This window comes from Periplaneta americana, chromosome 9 (genome assembly GCF_040183065.1).
Source record: "Periplaneta americana isolate PAMFEO1 chromosome 9, P.americana_PAMFEO1_priV1, whole genome shotgun sequence".
NCBI classification, from domain to species: Eukaryota; Metazoa; Arthropoda; class Insecta; order Blattodea; family Blattidae; genus Periplaneta; species Periplaneta americana.
Window position 1 is genome coordinate 104,201,793 of NC_091125.1, and position 20,877 is coordinate 104,222,669.

The 20,877-nt window shown below is 35.5% G+C and overlaps 2 protein-coding genes across 5 annotated transcripts in view; one reads left to right on the plus strand and one right to left on the minus strand.

Annotated features, from left to right (window-relative positions):
* Positions 1 to 20,877, minus strand: part of Bap111 (Brahma associated protein 111kD) — a 643,372-nt gene that overhangs the window by 91,754 nt on the left and 530,741 nt on the right. The window lies entirely within an intron of this gene.
* LOC138706340 (nose resistant to fluoxetine protein 6-like) overlaps positions 9,138 to 20,877 on the plus strand; it is a 56,023-nt gene continuing 44,283 nt past the window's right edge. For both annotated transcript variants that reach the window (XR_011333970.1, XM_069835497.1), the window contains exons 1-3: positions 9,138 to 9,200; positions 12,903 to 13,006; positions 16,241 to 16,419. Coding sequence is in view for 1 of the 2 variants with exons in the window: in XM_069835497.1 (XP_069691598.1) it covers positions 9,145 to 9,200; positions 12,903 to 13,006; positions 16,241 to 16,419 (339 nt within the window). In the remaining variant the exon portion in view is untranslated. The remainder of the gene's footprint in view (positions 9,201 to 12,902; positions 13,007 to 16,240; positions 16,420 to 20,877) is intronic.

Below are 20,877 nucleotides of genomic sequence, written 5' to 3' on the forward strand. Positions count from 1 at the left end.
TGTGTAGGGCGCACTTTCTTTGGACGAGGAGAACCGGGATGCTTCCATTCATTTGATTGGCGTTTCAAGTTTGGTTCATACGAGCGAGTCCAGGTTTCGTCCATAGCGACGATTCGTCCAAGAAAGTCGTCACCTTACCTTTGGTACTGGTGCAACAAGGCCTTCCCGGAACGCTTTAACCCATCGTGCAACTGTGCGATATGGCAACGCTGCATCGCCACATGCTTCACGCAGTCCCTGAAAACATTCTTGTGCACTATGACCTCGTGCCATTTCAATTTTGATCCAGGAACGTTGCTCTAGTTTTGTAAGGATGGTCTTAGGGCGCTCGCACTATCCCTATGAAAGTGAACGTTCTACACACTGCAGTAGATTGATGGAGTACTGTCGCCGCTGGCTGCACTAACTCATCTAACAGTCCTTGTTCATGTCCACACAGCTGGCAGCTCTCGAACGCACCATCGTCAAGTGACAGCAGCGTTGCCATTACTTTTTTATCCAACCTATGTATTATTATTATTATTATTATTATTATTATTATTATTATTATTATTATTATTATTATTATTAAATCGCTTGTCTATCAACTCCAATAAAATGTCCCTCTTTGATATTTAAAAAAATCTGACAACCCTAACTGATCTCTACATACTGGAATGACTGCCAACAGTGAAGTTAATATATGGAAGGATCGCAGTGTAACCAAGTGTTGCGATACATCCTTATTACGATCTTATGGGACTGCTGTTACTAGGTACAGCCTAATAGCTCAAATTTTTTGGGTAGACTAAGCCTCAAAAGCCTCTTAAGAGCTTCAGCACTGCCATAATTTACATTGTAACGTATTTTCACGAATTTGCAGGATAAACTGCCAAATCTGCTATTTTGTTTAAAAGAAAGAAAGAAAGAAAGAAGAAAAGAAAGAAAACAACAAATATTCTGGATTATCACATTTGTATTTTTTTGCCTCCAAATCCAATAACAATTTCTTTATTTCTGTGTTTCTGGTCAATACTGGTCATAACCTTAACACACCTAACCGCTACAAATTCAAAAATTTATTCTCGTAATGAACTGGTAGTTTACACGGTAGTTTACAGGGTCAAGGGCATTTGGGAAGGCGATCGTCTGCTATATGTGCAGTAGGCCTAGTATTTCTGGTATGTGTCGTCACAAGCTTGTACAGTAGAACCAATCGAAATCAGTCTGTAACAAGTGCTTCCCGAGTTCGTTTATTCACGTGTAAATGTTTCAATACATTGCATAAGTAAAACTAACACATACTGTGTATGTGTAAGATAAATAAATGGAAGGAGAGACTGTAGAAAAACAAGTACTGCACAGGCAAACGCGGTAAACAGAGTTTAAGGTGTAAAATCATTTAAAAAACGTTGACGAGCAGATCGCTGCCGGCCATCATGGTGCTGGCTGCAACGTTGCCAACGCGCAAGAAACGACTGCAGATGCATGTGGTCGAGAATAATGACTTACAATTATCGTGCATTTTACAGACTGCCGTTTTATTAATTAACTGTTTCAAGTCTTCGGTACGTGTGCTAATCATAGTTGCGCGCTGATAAGTTTTTGCAGTTCAGCACATTGTTGCGACAATTGTAAATAGACGTGACTGAGAAATCGTAAATAGACCATTCTCGACAATGTTGAATCAATACCAAATAAAATTTCAGTTTCTATACAATATAATGGGATAAAATGTTCAATGTGGTAAAGTGAAGTACATTTTCGATTAGATAGGCTCACTCTTTAGGACTTGCTTTCCGAAAAAGAAAACAAAAATTTAAAGTGTCTTTGAAATGTTGAGCCTAGGCGGCAAACGCAGTATTTCAGACTTCTTTGAGAGAACTGCTCCTTAGTATATAAAAAAGTCACTTTAGGTCTCTGAATCTGAAAGTGTTGTGGAATTCCAGGATGATTTGGCGGAGTGTGATGTTGTAGAAGCGAATGTTCATGAATTGGCATTCCTTTGCGATATTGTGGCAATGTATCAGTTGGAAATAGATAGCCTATCTTAGAAATGTCCCCCAAAATGGAATATCATAATGAAGAGAGGTGCTTTCAGGCAAATAAGACAAATACAGGGAGATTATTGTAAGTACTGCGGACCTCACTCTGCGGCTCGCGCGGCATTCGCCGGTAGCTTATCGGCGTCTGCCTTGCATTTCATACGCGCTCCGTTCCACAGCGTAATACAGTAGGCCTAACCTCCCGTTATTATGCTTGGCTAGAATATAATGTAGTGAAAGATGCTGCTCTTTTTTTTTATCGATTCAGAAACATAAAATATTAAGGTACAGTTTCGTTTTAAATATTAGTTACAGCACCTTTCACTGTATATATAGCATCCCATCCGCACACCAACTGTGAAATCCAGGTGCCGCTAGTGTACCACCACCACTACCACTACCACTACCAATCTACCACCATCACCACTCTACTACTACTACTACTACTACTACTACTACTACTACTACTACTACTACTACTACTACCATCACCACCACCAAATCTATAATAATAATAATAATAATAATAATAATAATAATAATAATAATAATAATAATAATAATAATAATAATAATAATAATCCATGTATTGTGGGTCCCTATCACCACGGCATGGCGCGTCGTCAGGTTGCGGATAGAGGAGATGACCTCCAGATATGGAGGGTAGCTGCGAATATATTGAATAAGCAGTCGTGGACAGCCGATAAGGGGTGGTCCTCCAGCTTGGGGGTTGGGCGAAGGGCTAACAACCCATCACCGTAAAAAACAGCTTGTTATGTATCCCTATAATAAGCCTCGGAATAGGACTGATTCTCTGGCACGACCACAGCAAAGGAATAAGGTTTTGAGATTTGGCACTTGGAACGTAACTAGTCTTTATAGAACAGGAGGGGTAACATTAGTAGCAAAAGAACTAGCTAGATATAGAATAGACTTCGTAGGAGTACAAGAGATTAGGTTAGATGGGAATGGCATAACACTAATAGGAGATTATTTATTGTATTATGGGGAAGGAAACAATAATCACCAATTAGGAACAGGATTCTTTGTTCATAAAAGAATAAAATCAACAGTAAAAAAGGTCGAATTTATCAGTGACAGGTTATCATATTTAGTACTTAAGGGTAGATGGTGCGACATCATAGTTATAAATGCTCACGCCTCTACAGAAGAGAAAGACGACCATATAAAGAATAGCTTCTATGAGGAATTGGAACATACTTTTGATCAGTTCCCTAGATATCACATGAAAATTTTATTGGGGATTTCAATGCTAAAGTAGGACGAGAGGATATTTTTAGACCAACTATTGGAAAAGAGAGCCTACACGCAATTGGTAGTGACAATGGAGTTAGATTAGTCAACTTTGCCACATCGAAAAATTTAATTGTCAAAAGTACAACATTCCCCCATAAGGATATACATAAATATACTTGGACTTCTCCAGATGGTTTGACACACAACCAAATAGATCACATCTTGATAGATAAACGGAGACATACTAGTATAGTAGATATTCGAACTTTCAGGGGTGCAGACTGTAATTCTGACCATTATTTGGTGATTGGAGAATTAAGAGAAAGATTATCAGTAGCCAAGCGAGTAGGGCAACAAGTTAATATTACTAAATTCAATATTTTGAAATTAAAGGACGAGGAAGCTAAGCAAAATTATCAGGTCGAAATTTCGAATAGGTTTGCCACTTTAGAAAGTTCCGACGAAGTTGAGAAATAATTAGATGTTAATAGTGTGTGGGAAAATATCAGAGATAGTATCAAAATTGCAGCTGAGCAGAGCATAGGTTATTATGAAACTAAGAAAAAGAAACCGTAGTTTGATGAAGATTGTTGCATGGTAGTAGAAAGAAGGAAACAGGCAAAATTGAAATTCTTACAGGATCCAGTTGAGAAGAAGAGAGATAATTATTTCAATGAAAGACGGGAAGCAAGTCGTACACTTAGGAATAAAAAGAGAGGTTACTTGAAGGAAAAACTGAATGAGGTAGAAACAAATAGTAAGAATAAAAACATTCGAGATTTATATAAGGGTATAAAAGAATTTAAGAACGGATATCAGTCAAGGGTAAACGTGATCAAGGATGAGAATGGTGACTTGCTTGCAGACTCTCCATCAATCCTAAACAGATGGAAAAACTATTTTGCGCAACTACTAAATGTACATAGGCCAAATGGAAATGATCGGGACGAAATTGAAATACAAACTGCTGAGCCATTTATACCCGAACCCACGCTTTCAGAAGTCGAAATTGCGATAGAAAATCTGAAAAAGTACAAGTCTCCAGGTATCGATCAAATTCCAGCAGAATTAATACAAGAGGGTGGAAGTGCATTATATAGCGAAATTTATAAACTTGTACTTGCTATTTGGGAAAAGGAAATTGTACCAGAACAATGGAAGGAGTCCATAATTGTACCTATTTTTAAAAAGGGGGACAAAACCAACTGTGGTAACTTTCGAGGAATATCACTTTTGTTGACGTCGTACAAAATTTTGTCCAATATTCTTTTGAGAAGATTAACTCCGTACGTAGATGAAATTATTGGGGATCATCAGTGCGGTTTTCGGCGTAATAGGTCGACTATTGATCAGATTTTTTGTATTCGACAGATAATGGAGAAAAAATGGGAGTATAAGGGTACAGTACATCAGTTATTCATAGATTTCAAAAAGGCATATGACTCGGTTAAGAGGGGAGTATTATATGATATTCTTATTGAATTTGGTATTCCCAAGAAACTAGTTCGATTAATTAAAATGTGTCTCAGTGAAACATACAGCAGAGTCCGTATAGGTCAGTTTCTATCTGATGCTTTTCCAACTCACTGCGGGCTAAAACAGGGAGATGCACTATCACCTTTACTTTTTAACTTCGCTTTAGAATATGCCATTAGGAAAGTTCACGATAACAGAGAGGGTTTGGAATTGAACGGGTTACATCAGCTTCTTGTCTATGCGGATGACGTGAATATGTTAGGAGAAAATGCACAAACGATTAGGGAAAACACGGAAATTTTACTTGAAGCAAGTAGAGCGATCGGTTTGGAAGTAAATCCCGAAAAGACAAAGTATATGATTATGTCTCGTGACCAGAATATTGTACGAAATGGAAATATAAAAATGGGAGATCTATCCTTCGAAGAGGTGGAAAAATTCAAATATCTTGGAGCAACAGTAACAAATATAAATGACACTCGGGAGGAAATTAAACGCAGAATAAATATGGGAAATGCGTGTTATTATTCGGTTGAGAAGCTCTTATCATCCAGTCTGCTGTCCAAAAATCTGAAAGTTAGAATTTATAAAACAGTTATATTACCGGTTCTTCTGTATGGTTGTGAAACTTGGACTCTCACTCTGAGAGAGGAACATAGGTTCAGGGTGTTTGAGAATAAGGTGCTTAGGAAAATATTTGGGGCTAAGCGGGATGAAGTTACAGGAGAATGGAGAAAGTTACACAACACAGAACTGCACGCATTGTATTCTTCACCTGACATAATTAGGAACATTAAATCCAGACGTTTGAGATGGGCAGGGCATGTAGCACGTATGGGCGAATCCAGAAATGCATATAGAGTGTTAGTTGGGAGACCGGAGGGAAAAAGACCTTTAGGGAGGCCGAGACGTAGATGGGAGGATAATATTAAAATTGATTTGAGGGAGGTGGGGTATGATGATAGAGACTGGCTTAATCTTGCACAGGATAGGGACCGCTGGCGGGCTTATGTGAGGGCGGCAATGAACCTTCGGGTTCCTTAAAAGCCATTTGTAAGTAAGTAATAATAATAATAATAATAATAATAATAATAATAATAATAATAATAATAATAATAATAATAATCGTCGTACAAAATGTTGTCCAATATTCTTTTGAGAAGATTAACTTCATACTTTGAGAGAGGAACATAGGTTAAGGGTGTTTGAGAATAAGGTGCTTAGGAAAGTATTTGAGGCTAAGAGGGATGAAGTTACAGGAGAATGGAGAAAGTTACACAACACAGAACTGCACGCATTGTATTCTTCACCTGATATAATTAGGAACATAAAATCCAGACGTTTGAGTTGGGCAGGGCATGTAGCACTTATGGGCGAATCCAGAAATGCATATAGAGTGTTAGTTGGGAGGCCGGAGGGAAAAAGACCTTCAGGCAGACCGAGACGTAGATGGGAAGATAATATTAAAATGGATTTGAGGGAGGTGGAATATGATGATAGAGAATGGATTACTCTTGCTCAGGATAGGGACCAATGGCGGGCTTATGTGAGGGCGGCAATGAACCTCCGGGTTCGTTAAAAGCCAGAAAGTAAGTAAGTAAGTAAGTAAGTAAGTAAGTAAGTAAGTAAGTAAGTAAGTAAGTAAGTAAGTAAGAAGTAAGTAAGTAAGAAGTAATTAAGTAAGTAAGTAGTAATAATAATAATAATAATAATAATAATAATAATAATAATAATAATAATAATAATATAATAGTAATAATAGTAATACTGTGGTGTTTGGTCAGAACATTGTACATAGGCCTAACTCCAAAAATGGCTTTCTTAGCTTAATACGTAGGGAATATGCATCCATAAATAGTTGCTAACCAATAGGATCGCTACTATCGCCTCATCACAGACAATGCGAAATAGTACCGGCACAGTCTATTATTCCTAGTACTCTTACTACCTCAAGCTTCGTTACTGTATATACTACCTAGGCTGTGATAAGATCCAGAAAAAATAGTCTAATCGAAGCAGAAATGAGGAGAATAAAAGGCATGTTGAAATAAAAACAACTGAACATTTGAGGTTAGCTTGTAACAACACTTTATTTTGAACTCTTTTATCATTGCTTATCTATCTATACTAATAATAAATCTGTAGCCGAAATTTTTCTGGTAATTTTCGATTTTCCAAAAATAATTGGTCCTAACATATATAATTAACCACCCTGAAACCGAAAATCGCTTTTTTGAAATTTTTGTTTGTATGTCTGTCTGTCTGTCTGTCTGTCTGTCTGTATGTTTGTTACCTTTTCACGCGATAATGGCTGAACGAATTTCGATGAAAATTGGAATATAAATTAAGTTCGTTGTAACTTAGATTTTAGGCTATATGGCATTCAAAATACATTATTTAAAAGTGGGGTTATAAGGGGCCTGAATAAAATAAATCGAAATATCTCGCTTATTATTGATTTTTGTGAAAAATGTTATATAACAGAAGTTTCTTCAAAAATAATTTGCGATAAGTTTTATTCCTTGCAAAAATTTGATAGAACTGATATTTAATGAGATAAATGAGTTTTAAAATTAAAATAACTGCCATCTAAGGCCGTGTAATGAATTAAAAAACAAATGACTTCGTCTATAAGGGGCCTTGGACAGCAACAATCGAAAGCTATGAAAGATGGCCTACAGAGAATGTTTCTGTGTTTGTATGAAGTAATATCGGAAGCTAAATTAACCGATTTGTATAATTAATTATTATTTCACCATTGGAAAGTGTAGTTTCTCTAGATGGACATAATGCTATAATGTTATTACAGTAACTTCTGATATAATATAATATAATATAATATAATATAATATAATATAATATAATATAATATAATATAATATAATATAATATAATATAATATGTAATATTATATTATGATATAATTTAAGTTATTTGAAGGGTTTACAACCATAGTGGGCCAAGCGCCATTTACTGAATACGTAGAAAACAAGGGTTAAAATTAAGTTATTACCATAATTCAATGGAAACCTGTAAAAAGTAAAATAAAATATACACATTAAATCTAAATGATGTCAATCTTCATTAAACTATGGTTGCATGTAATAAAAATTAAGAAACAGGTTAAAGGAATTGTCATTCCACCAAATATGTGTCTCTGGACCAAAATGATCGCATTTTAAATATCTGGATGCAATTTAAATTAAGTAACATATTAAACGATTTATCCTTCTATCAAACACGAATGTTCCCTGGAGCAAATGTCCTATTTTAATTATGTAATTACTTTATATTTATTTCTAACGGGTACAGCGGAGCGCACGGGTACGGCTAGTCTATAATAATATTTTCAACATGTTTAATTTCATTATAAACATTTTTACTTATAGTAATTAATTGTGTAATTATTGTAAATAATTATTGTTGCGTGTTGAGACTGCGAGTCTCACGTAATTGCTTCATTGCTGATACATGGAAACAGAGACGATACAAATAAAACAAATGAACTTAGAAGGAAAAACTATCACTTATTAATTTTGAGCAGCATACTTTTAACTATCATTGTAATTCGATTCTCATTGGTCAATCTAGCGTCAAAGAGCTCGTCCATTAGCTGGGAAACGTTCGCGTGGGATTATCTAATAAAATTACTGATTTCTAGTGAAAAGTATACATTTTTATAAACTGAATTTATCGCATTGCAATACAGTACAAAATATGTTATGATTATTGATATTTTGCTTCTTTTTTAGCGTTAGCTTGGAAAGTTGAATATAACTTAATCGCTTCAAAAAACTAATGACAATTATTATTAAAATGTAAGGTACTGAATTGGATCTCAGCTTTCGTGATATTTTTGTGGAACATCACTGTTTTCATCCCTCATTTTTACATAACTAGCATAGAGCAGAAGCATAGAGAAACAACGCCACGTGCATTCTTTCATTTCATTTGTAATGCAATGAATTTTCCGTACATAAAATACACGGAATATTAAAATAAAATTATGAAAGATGGCCGGCCAGTATTTTACATAATAGTCCGTAAATATAGGATTTTGGACGTCCCATATGAGGTCGACAAGGAACAAGCTTTTCTGGCAACCCTAATTGCCGCACAATATTATCTTATATTGATAACAATAGGCTATGTGTGTATGTCTAATGCCTACCCACTTCACTTGCGTGATTAGGGGTTCCGCATATTGCGGACATAACAAATAACAAATAAGTAACAATTACAAGTGACCATGAAAATGTTTCTCACTTTGTAAGTTATTATTCATATAGACAATGGGGGATGTCATGAGAAAACCATTTTTCCACTTTTTATGTCGTCAGCATGTGTGATAACACTGATAACGTAAACCTAAACACGAAACTTAGGAATGACTTTCTATTGTAGTGTTGAAGTGGTGCCAGCAGAAGCAGAAATTATGTTAGAGTAAGTCCTCATGAGACAATTTTAATGTATCTTCGAAATTACACGTGATTGTTAAATTATATTAACTTATATTACATTATATTATGTTATGTTATGTTATGTTATGTTATGTTATGTTATGTTATGTTATGTTATGTTATCGCATATTATATTATATTATATTATATTATATTCTATTATATTATATTATATTATATTATATTATATTATAACAGACAGGGTTTGGAATTGAAGGAGTTACATCAGCTTCTTGTCTATGCGGATGACGTGAATATGTTAGGAGAAAATTCACAAACGATTAGAGAAAACACGGGAATTTTACTTGAAGTAAGTAAAGCGATAGGTAAATCCCGAAAAGACAAAGTATATGATTATGTCTCGTGACCAGAATATTGTACGAAATGGAAACATAAAAATTGGAGATATATTCTTCGAAGAGGTGGAAAAATTCAAATATCTTGGAGCAACAGTAACAAATATAAATGTTTCTATTTGTCATATTTTTCTTTTTATTGTATTCATTGCTGTCACTCACAATATCTTCTATGCTGTACCGAGTAAAGAAATCCACATCGAATATAACAAATATGGATGACACTCGGGAGGAAATTAAACGCAGAATAAATATGGGAAATGCCTGTTATTATTCGGTTGCGAAGCTTTTGCCATCTAGTCTGCTGTCAAAAAATCTGAAAGTTAGAATTTATAAAACAGTTATATTACCGGTTGTTCTGTATGGTTGTGAAACTTGGACTCTCACTTTGGGAAGAGGAACAGAGATTACGGATGTTTGAGAATAAGGTTCTTAGGAAAATATTTGGGGCTAAGAGGGATGAAGTTACAGGAGAATGGAGAAAGTTACACAACGCAAAACTACACGCATTGTTTTCTTCACCTGACATAATTAGGAACATTAAATCCAGACGTTTGAGATGGGCAGGGTATGTAGCAGGTATGGGCGAATACAGAAATGCATATAGATTGTTAGTTGGGAGATCAGAGGGAAAAAGACCTTTGGGAAGGCCGAGATGTATATGGGAGGATAATATTAAAATGGATTTGAGGGAGGTGGGATATGATGACAAAGACTGGATTAATCTTGCACAGGATAGGGACTGATCGCGAGCTTATGTGATGTCGGCAATGAACCTGCGTGTTCCTTAAAAGCCATTTGTAAGTAAGTATATATTATATTATATTAACTACATTGAGGCTTTATCTGCTAAATAGGATCAACTTACCCCAGAAAAAAAAATATATATATATTGTTGCAATGAATGTTAAATATTTCACTCAAAAATTATATTTTATAGTATAAATGCATTTACATTAACCAACACAGGACCTACTGAGGATATTTATTATGATGAGCCTTTTCCTGCAGTTAGAGATCATTTACTGTATGCAGTCTTGTTATTGTTTGCAGAATTGAGTTGAGTTTCAGTGCAGCAAGTGTATTGTGTGTAGTGTTTACTTCAATTTCTCTTATTGTGTTTGTTGCTTGAGTTATGATTCCTAGATTTAATACAGAACAAAGAATTTTCATTTGTTGTACCGGTAACTATCTAAAATATGATTCACCTGCTCAGTGTCGGAGAGAATTTCAAGAACGTTTTCCTGGTGTTGATCCATATGATAGGTCTACAGTATGTTCAATAGTGAATAAATTCACTATTAGCCTACTTTCATTTACGAACTTTGACTTGTATAAAATCTTCGTATTATAAAATTGCCAATTAGCATCAAAATATTTGTGAAACATAATAATTTTAATATTAGGCGAAACTTACTAACAGCTGTAAATATAGAATTTTAAAATACAAAGTTATAATAATAATAAGATTTATTAAACACAATGTGTACATTGTTACATTTTAGTCAAAAGTTGTCTTCTTTTGCGTAGAACGTTAGTGTCTCAGTCCTTGCTTGGCAGGTGAGTATATGGTACTGACTGCAGCAGTGACCACAGAGGGTGCAGATGCATTGCTCTGATGCCTAGTGGTATCCTCGTTTGGCACAGATCCTGTGGTGGAACCCGTGGGCCGCCGTCCTCGTGAAGAAGTGATGTAACTCGAGTTAGGCTTCTTCCATTCTTCCGTGTTCATGGCTGGCGTCTGAAGGAATTCCTGGTCCACGTCTGCTGCTTTTTCTTCTCTGTTCCTAACGTGGGCCTCATTTTATACGAAGGTGGAGAGAGTCGTCCACCAGGACAAGTGGCGCCATCTACCGGCCACTCACTGGAAACAACCACAGGCGCTGGACGACTGTGGACATCTAGCGGCCAAAGGGACAACTATGACAGCGCTTCCGGAGGAAATGAGAGCAGAAAGAACCAAAGCCGGAAGACATTTAGCGACAAGCTAGCGGACAGCGACGGCGACCAGCAGAGCGGCATCGGCAACCAACCACAGGACACACCTAGCGGCCGAACGGACATCCAAGCTTCAGGAGGTCCGCCCAGCAGAGCAGGAAACGATATAGAAGAGATTGTAACCAGAAAAAAAAATACAAATTTATTGTAGTCTTTCATTAATCAGTTATTAATTAGTTAAAAGAGAATTTTCTATAATTTCTACAATTAGACCATACGTTTGTGATACAGTGCACTGGTCCTATACAGGTATAAGTAAAAAAAAATCTCAATACCCTTGTATTTCTCACACGAAGCCTTTAAATTATTGCAAGTACAAACAACACTATAATAATAATAATAATAATAATAATAATAATAATAATAATAATAATAATAATAATAATAATAATAATAATAATAATGTTGTGCTTGTAAATACGCCTTGAATTTAGGGGATTTTAAGAAATTTTGTGCTATTGTGTTCTGAAAGAGATGGAGTATCAAGTGGAAAAAACGAACACTTACGACATATTCTTCTGTTTGAGTTTAATAGAGAAGCAAAGGCAGCAGGAGCGACTCGAAAAATTTGGGCCATGTAGGGGGAAAGTGCCATCGGAGGAAACACTGCAAGGAAGTGTTTCTGTCGTTTCAACACACAACACCCTGCACAAAAGTTAGTGTCAACCACAGAAGATGATGTTTTGCGTCTGGTGGGATAAAGAAGGCGTCATATACTACGAATTGCTTCACACAAATATAACCATAACTGCTGACATTCATTGCCAACAACTCAGACTCCTTGTGGCCGCAATTGAAGAAAAATGACCGGGAAGACTGCATCAAGTGCTGCTGCAACATAATGCACGCCCGCACTCCGCTAACAAGAAGAAAACAACTATCCAGGAGCTTGATTGGGAGGTGATTCCACATCACCCCCATATTCTCCCAATCTTGCGCCCTCAAATTTACTGCTTTTCCGTTCTCTACCCAACAATCTTCAAGAGAACTTTTTTAATAGAGAAGATACTTTACAAACTTGGCTTGACAACTTCTTTAACTCAAAACCAGCAGATTTCTTCAGACGCGCAAACGGAAAACTACCCCAGCGTTGGCAGAGAGTCATAGATAATGTAGAAGAATATATTACTGATTAATTTATATCTTCTATTCATCTCAAAAACGTTTTTCACAGCGAAAAAAAAAAAAAAAAAAAAAAAACGCTACGAACTTTTGCATTAATCCTATATTTTGTAGAAAGAGTGGAGTAATGGCTCTGATCTGAACGTATCCGTATCGTAGTTTCGTACTCAATATGAAATGCGGTGACTAACTACTTTATGTTGTTCCAGAAATTTACAACCACTTCCAACCGATGGCCTCTCAGAGCTATGTCAGAAGCACGCTTTGATGATGGGGAGAGAAGCATTGAATGGATCCAAATGGGCTCTTCAAAGTAAGTAGACATGTTCTTGTGTCCTGAAACCTAGTATGAAAGTTCACATTTGTATTTACGTCTCAGAATATTTACATCAGGTGCTATTTTTCGTCTTCGTTTGCTTTATCGAGTATTAGATATCTGGCTGTTGCATTCTCATACTTTTAGTACCTTCATTTCCACTTTCCATGGATATACATTTGCAGCCCGTATTTACGCATGGAACACATGGGTCCGTGCCTACGGCGACAAATTCGTAGGGGCGCTAAAATATTGAGGAAAGAAAAGAAATCGAGCTGAAAATAAAATTTTTTACATGCTATTGTGCCTGCTTTAGATAGTAGCATATGTTAAATTGTTGTTACATGCCACTTGTTTACAATTTGACTGTTAAATGTATAAAATTTGCTTAAGTTAGTTGGTGAAAATGGTGGCAAAGTTATGTGCTTTTGTTTCAATTTTGGTGCTAACCTTGGATTCATAGTTTTGTCAGTTAAATAAAACGTTTAACATATTCTCATGAAATACTTTCTCCATTACACTGGATACCATGCCTTTTGAAGTTATTGAGAACGGATTTTAGAAGATGTGGTGCATCAAAAAAGGTATATACTCGATCGCCATCTAATTACTGTATGTAGACATGAAGTTTAACTGTGAACTGAGGGACACGAAATAAGCAATAAATAGTATGCTACACAACAACAGTAGGCTAACATTCAACAATGGGCAAGCATGACATTCACAGCAAAACAACGCATAGGTATTGTAGGGCCACGTTTAATAGCTACTTCCAAGAGCGGAGAAGTGGGGCTAGGGGAAGCTAACCTCGCGACCTATGCGTGCGATATGCCGACCTGAGATAACGTTCTGTATCATCCGTTCAAAAACATTACCGCTCCATAGTCTGTACAGATCTTTTATTAAAGCTCTGTCTCTGTGCAACGTCACAGTTTGCGTTTAGAGGGAAGAGAAATAGCAAAATGTTGTAATGGTTTTTTTTTAATATTGTGCTAAAAAGCATGAGGTTTTTGTGGAAGATATTACACGATCGAAGATTCATTCAAGAACGACCGAACATTATAGATTGGCGTTGCTGGTATATCACAAAAGTTAAACGCTTTAGAGCAGAACAAAGACAAATTATCTCTACGAGTCTTCGATAGACACTGATTTGACTTTCCAAAAATGGCAGCAGAAAAGAAAAGATGTTAGAAGGAAACAAGTCCAAAAGTCGTATAATAGTAGATATAGGTTTCGAAGCTAAATTTCTTGATGGTGGTCTTCTCATTTATAAAGGTGGCTCAACTACTGGTGACTACTACCAAGAAATGAATTCCACCAGCTTCGAGAAATGGTTGACGAAGCGAGTAACTTAACTCCGAACTTGCCACCTGTCCCTGTAATAGTGCGAGTCTACTATGGTCGAAATAATTCGAGTAAGTGGAGATGATGAAAGTGGTAGTGATGATGGCGGTGGTGGTAGTGGAATGAAAGTGATAGTGCTAGTGGTAATGCTGGTGATAACTCTGTCTTAGCTACGGCTTTGAAGAGAAAAGCGGATTGTTTTATGTGAGCGTAATAACATTTATGTATAAGTTAGACTGTTGTATATAAGTATACTTGAGTGCACTATAAGCAGTAATATGTGCTGTTGTCAGGAAGTCAAGAGGAGGATAGCAATGGCAAAAGAAGCTTTTAATAGAAAAATGAGTATCTTCTGCGGAACTCTGGGAAAAGAATTAAAGAAGAGACTAGTGAAGTGCTTTGTGTGGAGTATGGCATTGTATGAGGCAGAAACTGGACGTTACGACGCAGTGAAGAGTAGACACTAGAAGCATATGAAACACGGATATGGAACGTGTGAAATGGACGTACAAAATAATAAATGAAGTTGTGCTGGAAAGACTGGGTGAAGAAAGAATAATGCTGAAACTGACCAGGAAGAGAAAAAAGAATTGCCTGTGTCTCTGACTATGAAGAAACTGCCTACTAACGAAAGCACTGGCAGGAATAGTGAACGGAAGAAAAGTTTGAGGCAGAAGAAGATATCAGATGATAGACAACATTAAGATACATGGATCATATGCGGAGGCTAAGAGGAAGGCAGAAAATAGTGAAGATTTGAGATTGCTGGGTTTGCATTGAAAGACCTGGCCTTGAGCAGAAAACTAAATATATCGTCGTTGTTCCTGCAATAACTCCTATGTGCAAAATATAAAAGTTTTCAGTAGAAAGAAAAAACACATTTATTCATCCTATGGCAGCCGTACATAGGAGATTGTGAATTCTTACATTTTCGAAACAAAGAAATATAATTACATATAGGAGATTTTACCTTTTCCTTTATCACTATTTAAGTTATTTAATGGAACAAAAATCTGAAAATCAATAAATATGTCACATAGGAGTTATTGCAGGAATAGCGACGATATTATATGTGTATATATATATATATATATATATATATATATATATATATATATATATATATATATATATATATATAATTAAAATTAAAAAATGGCCTTTAACTGTTAATTCACACAATATTTGACTTCGATAGTCTATGTCTACATTTGTATTTTACATTGCTTAAAGTTCAGTAAGGACGTAAGGAAGTGTGCAGTACACAACACTTGGCAATGAGCTTATAATCATAAACAAAGACTTGCCACTACATCCATAGAGCGTAGTCTCGTTCTCCTTATCGGAATTCTAATATACTTGTACTGCAGATATAGAGCAAATGTTTTTTGTACGCTAGTAGGCTACCAACTATTGTACTCGTAGTTTGTTGTGAATACATCTCGCTTATCGCGATTACGTCATTATCAGGACTAAGGAGTCCAGATTGCTATTAAACGCGGCCCTACAATAGGCCTACATATAACTCAGGATTCCAAGGGAGCTGAACCACGCAGAGTGTTCGGATTTTGTCTCGTTCATTAATTTGATATACTTCTTCATTTACTCTCGGATGAAATTGGGCAAGTGTAACTTCACATGCTTCAAAGACATAAACAGAGCTGAAACATTCATAGAAAAACGAAGACTAACAATAAACTAAACACATTATTTTTCATTGGAATGGACCCTCCGTTTGAGTCATTTATGTTCTGCATGACAAACTATTATCAAGTTATTTCAATTTTTTTACATTTTATAGTCTAAAATTAAATTATATAAAGTGATTGTAGTTAAATATTTTAAGATACTATTGTACAACCAAAGAATAAATTGCGTTTACAGTGTTGGATTCAACGTCAAAACTCCAATCAGGACTTCTGCAAGGCAATATAGTCGAGCTTGGGAACTTCGATGAATGCTTGGAAGTAGATGTTCACGAGGAATGGGGCTCATTCGTTGGTCAACATTGTTCAACAATTTTCAAATTTAGTAGTCCGAAAATAGACAAATTTGTTGGAAATGTAAGTAAAGTATATTAAATAAACTTAGGGCTGATTTCACCAAAACTGAGTTAACCGTGTCAAATTAAGGGTCATTTTGCCATAGCATTTTGCTAATGACTTATTATTTCAGTATTTTAGTAAGCATTGTAATAATAATTTTCAGACAAGTCAATGTATAATATAATATAATATAATATAATATAATATAATATAATATAATATAATATAATATAATATAATATAATATAATATAATATAATATAATATTTATTTTGTTATTCAGTCTAAATGACTTATCAGTATTTTAAAGAAAACATCAATAAAATTTATAAATATAAATATTCATTGAAGTTAAGGTTAAAATAATGCTAACGTTTTCGCCTATTTGGCATTTTCAGGCACTTTTCAAATAATATCATGTAATACATTAATTTACAGTAAATGGAAGAACTGTTGAGTATATATATTAAGTAATCTTAAAACTAACATATTAAAATCATGTATACAAATTAAATAATAAACTACAGTTGAGTTAATATGTTTTAATATGTGTGATAGGTGAACTAATTAATCCTCATCTCTACTTCAATTTACGACAATAATTGAAACAACTATAGAACAAAAGTTAAATTGCAGACGTTAAAATGGATTCAAATTATGTAAAATATTATCTTGTGATAAAAATTGATTACTTCTACAAATGAGCCGTTCAGACCAGAAGTGGTGTAAGTCAGAAATGGGTAATGAGGGTTAAAGTAAACATTCTGTAAAATACAGCGCAAAGTAGCAATTAATATTCAGTTTATTTAAACTATCAGTAGTCAGTGGATAGCAAGGAGGGCATATTAATTGCTACTTTGCGCCCATAGGAAACAAAAGGCGCCAAGACCAACAACAACCAGTTCTGAAGATGGCCAATAGCAGGCTGAAACATGTTAACAAGGTAATATAAAATTTAATACAAGAAAGGCAAATAATACGTTTTCCGAAGTGATATAGTGTTTTAAAAGTTGTGCAATCAAGATGTATAGAAAAACGTTTGCAAGGAACCAGGGATTTGCAACCAATACTATTTTTCGTCATACAAATCCATGTGATGTATCTGGCTTTGGAGCATAGCAGTGCTATAGCAGTTGTAGAATCATATGAAGATATGAAATATAACATTAACTCATGTCGAAAAAAAGTGATGTATCTGATTATGCAACTTCACCCCTCATTTTAGTGAATAACAGCTTCCATAGCATATCATGTTTGAATTGTTGAGAATTGCTATGTCTCTGAATTGAATAGAATGGAATAGCTATGGTAAAGCCTTTTGGTCCGTAAAAATCAGCAGAAAATTAATTTCAAGTGAGGTGTAGGGGAGAGTCGGATAGTATCGGACATCGGGTAATATCGGACAGTGAGTTTCTTTCATCTACCACATGATGATAGTACCTGATTGACATGGTTACGTTTCTGTGATGTCGCATAGAGAAACGTAACCATGTCATTCAGGTACTACCATATGGTGGTAGATGAAAGAAACGCACTGTCCGATACTACCCGATGTCCAATACTACCCGACTCTCCCCTAATTATTTTCGGATACAAAAGTTATGTTAGTGAACGTATCGAAAACTTTAATTCTACAGCAATAATTATGTACGGTAATTAATTTTGCACACTGTAATTAATGTTATGGAACTTCAAAATGTTGTATAAATAATTAATACACTTGAATGTTAAAATTTATACCAAAACATGAAAAATGTATTCACTTTTCTGTTTCGGTCTCCAGTCTATGTTGAATCCTTCGCCAGGATTTCAAGACCTGAAGTTTTACCCAAGCGAAAACAGAGAGTAATTTCTTTGTCAAGTTCAGTAACGAAGTAATTTCGTCTTCTAATACATTGTTTTTTATTTTGAGCAGGAAAGTCATAATTATTCACTCCTTTGCTATCAACTACATAATTCATTGCCAGTTTCACCTCTATCTTTCCTAGACCTAAATCAGCTAAACGGCCAAAATCGGGTCCTTAAATCTAAGTCTTACTTAGAGCGCTAATCTGTCCTTAAATGTGTGGTGAAATGCAAATATGACTAAGTCTTATTTAAACCAAGATTTAATTAAGACCTAAATTTAAGTATGGATTGCGAAATCGGCCCTAAATGAGGTATTCATAATTAACATGTAACATTTTATTAGTCTGAATAAATATTGAAACTATAACCATGTAACTATAAGTCGTAAACAAATGTATCAAGGAGCTCCGCGAAGTTTATTATTATTATCAATAATAATAATAATAATAATAATAATAATAATGACGCTGCTACTAATTCATACTTACAAAATACAAAGTTGAGTAAGACTCAAGTAAGACAATTTTTATTTGAAAAAGTAAAAATAATGAAGTAGGGCGCTCCCAGGTTGCAGAAAAAAGTACCGGGGCGACGTCCTGGCACGACTATACCCCTGACTATGACATGCGTATAATGTGCTTCAAAGTAAAAAACTATTACTGTTTTTTAGCTTCTCGAGGTATTATTTAAACTTTTAGAGTGAATGTGTACAATACTTACACGAGACAATACAAAGTGTAAAGACATGCAGTCAGTGAGAGAAGTGAGACGGTATGCGTCGGTATGGAATACCGCCACTGATTTCTATGACCAGAAAACATACCGTTAGTGAAAATGACATACCGTCACTGAAAAAATGTGATCTGTAAAAATTTGTTCATATATTCCTTCACAACAAAGAGTACTATCTGTTCGCTTCGTAGATCTAAACCACAGCCTTCTGAAACTGTATTCAACGTGTATTTGGACATGTTTATTTGATAGAAATAAAGTTTTAATTATTAACACTACAAGAAGTGAATTAATTTTGCACCACTGTTTGGCTATTTTCCGCAAAGCAGTATTGGCAATGTTTGGTTCAGGTTTGAATTTGAGCTTTACTGCTTCAGTTCGCGGCGCAGGGCCGCCGAGAAGGGGGGGGCAAAGGGGGCAAGTGCATATGGGCCCGTGAGCAGTAAGGTCCTGTCAGATTAAGTGAGTCTGATTACTTTTTATTATCATAATAATTATTCACAGATACATACCGGGACTATAAAATTTTTTAAGAACATTTGTTACATGAAGCTGACATATTAACCACCAATAGTAGAATTAATACAAATTACCACTGACTGCATTATGTAAATGTTTAACCTTTATATAATAGAATATCGGTTTCCCACGTTAACAATCATCGACACGACACTTGACGCCTCCGGGATTTGCCTGAAATATATTCCCGTCGTACCGAACACGTTCAATTGGCTTGTCCTCTTAATTACCAACCCCTGCCAGTCCACCGCAATATGCTAGTGGACTCTCCCAAATCCAAGCCGCAGGATCACGCTTCCTTTTCAGTAGGGCCTACATAGTATGTTCGTGACGAAACTTTTGTCTTTTCGTTATCATTTTTCTAGTAAATTCTGCTAATTAGTGTTACCAGTGGACAATGGACAAGTAGAAGCATAAGTCGGGAGCTGAGAAGCGCAAGGAGAGACAGAAAAATTGGTAGATATTAAGAAACGGAGTAGAACTATGTTTGACGTTGGTGTGAAATTGAGCGACCTTGGAAAACTAAAAAGTAGCAGACAAATTGTGTCATTGAATGTGTTGTTCGAAAACAAGAGCCTTTCCAAAAACAGTATTACAGTATTTTCAAAACTCAAGAATGGAGAATGTGTTCCCAGAGACTGGCTAATGTGGAGTGAAAGAAATCAGAGAAAATAGTACAGTGACTGATTTGTTTCACTCCACATTAGCCAGTCTCTGGGAACACATTCTCCATTCTTAAGTTTTGAAAATAATTCAGGAAAGGCTCTTGTTCCATCACTTATTAGGCAGGTTGGGAGTACTTTTTCGAACACATTCAATGACATTTACAATTTGTCTGCCATTTTTAGTTTTCCAAGGTTGCATGTTACTTGCCATGACTCAGAGTTAGGAACTAGTGGTAAATTTGTTTCACTTGCATAATTAACACTTCATTTCCTGTGAAGTTCTACCTGATGGATCCACCACAGAGAAATATTGGAGAGCAAGAACGCTAATGGCTTCGTTGCCAAAGCCCGGCATTAGATAACAACAACAACACTTCATTTTTACTATTGTTTGCTTGTTCTGATTCAATACTAATGTTATCATTTCTAAACAGCCACAACCATCAGTATTCACTTCTAATAATAAAATTATGAACTGTCTTCATTTTTGACAACCTGAACAGCGGGCTTAAGATTGGTTTATTTTCTGCACCTTCACTAGCAACGCTCAATTTCACACCAACTTCAAACAAAATGAAGGCAATAAAAATGTATTCACAGTAACAATGTGTCAAGAGAGACTGAGTAACTTAGCCTCCTTAGTCTGGAGAGCGATCTTGCTAGGTCTTTAAATTTTGATGATATAATTGATGATTTTGCATCAATGAAGTCA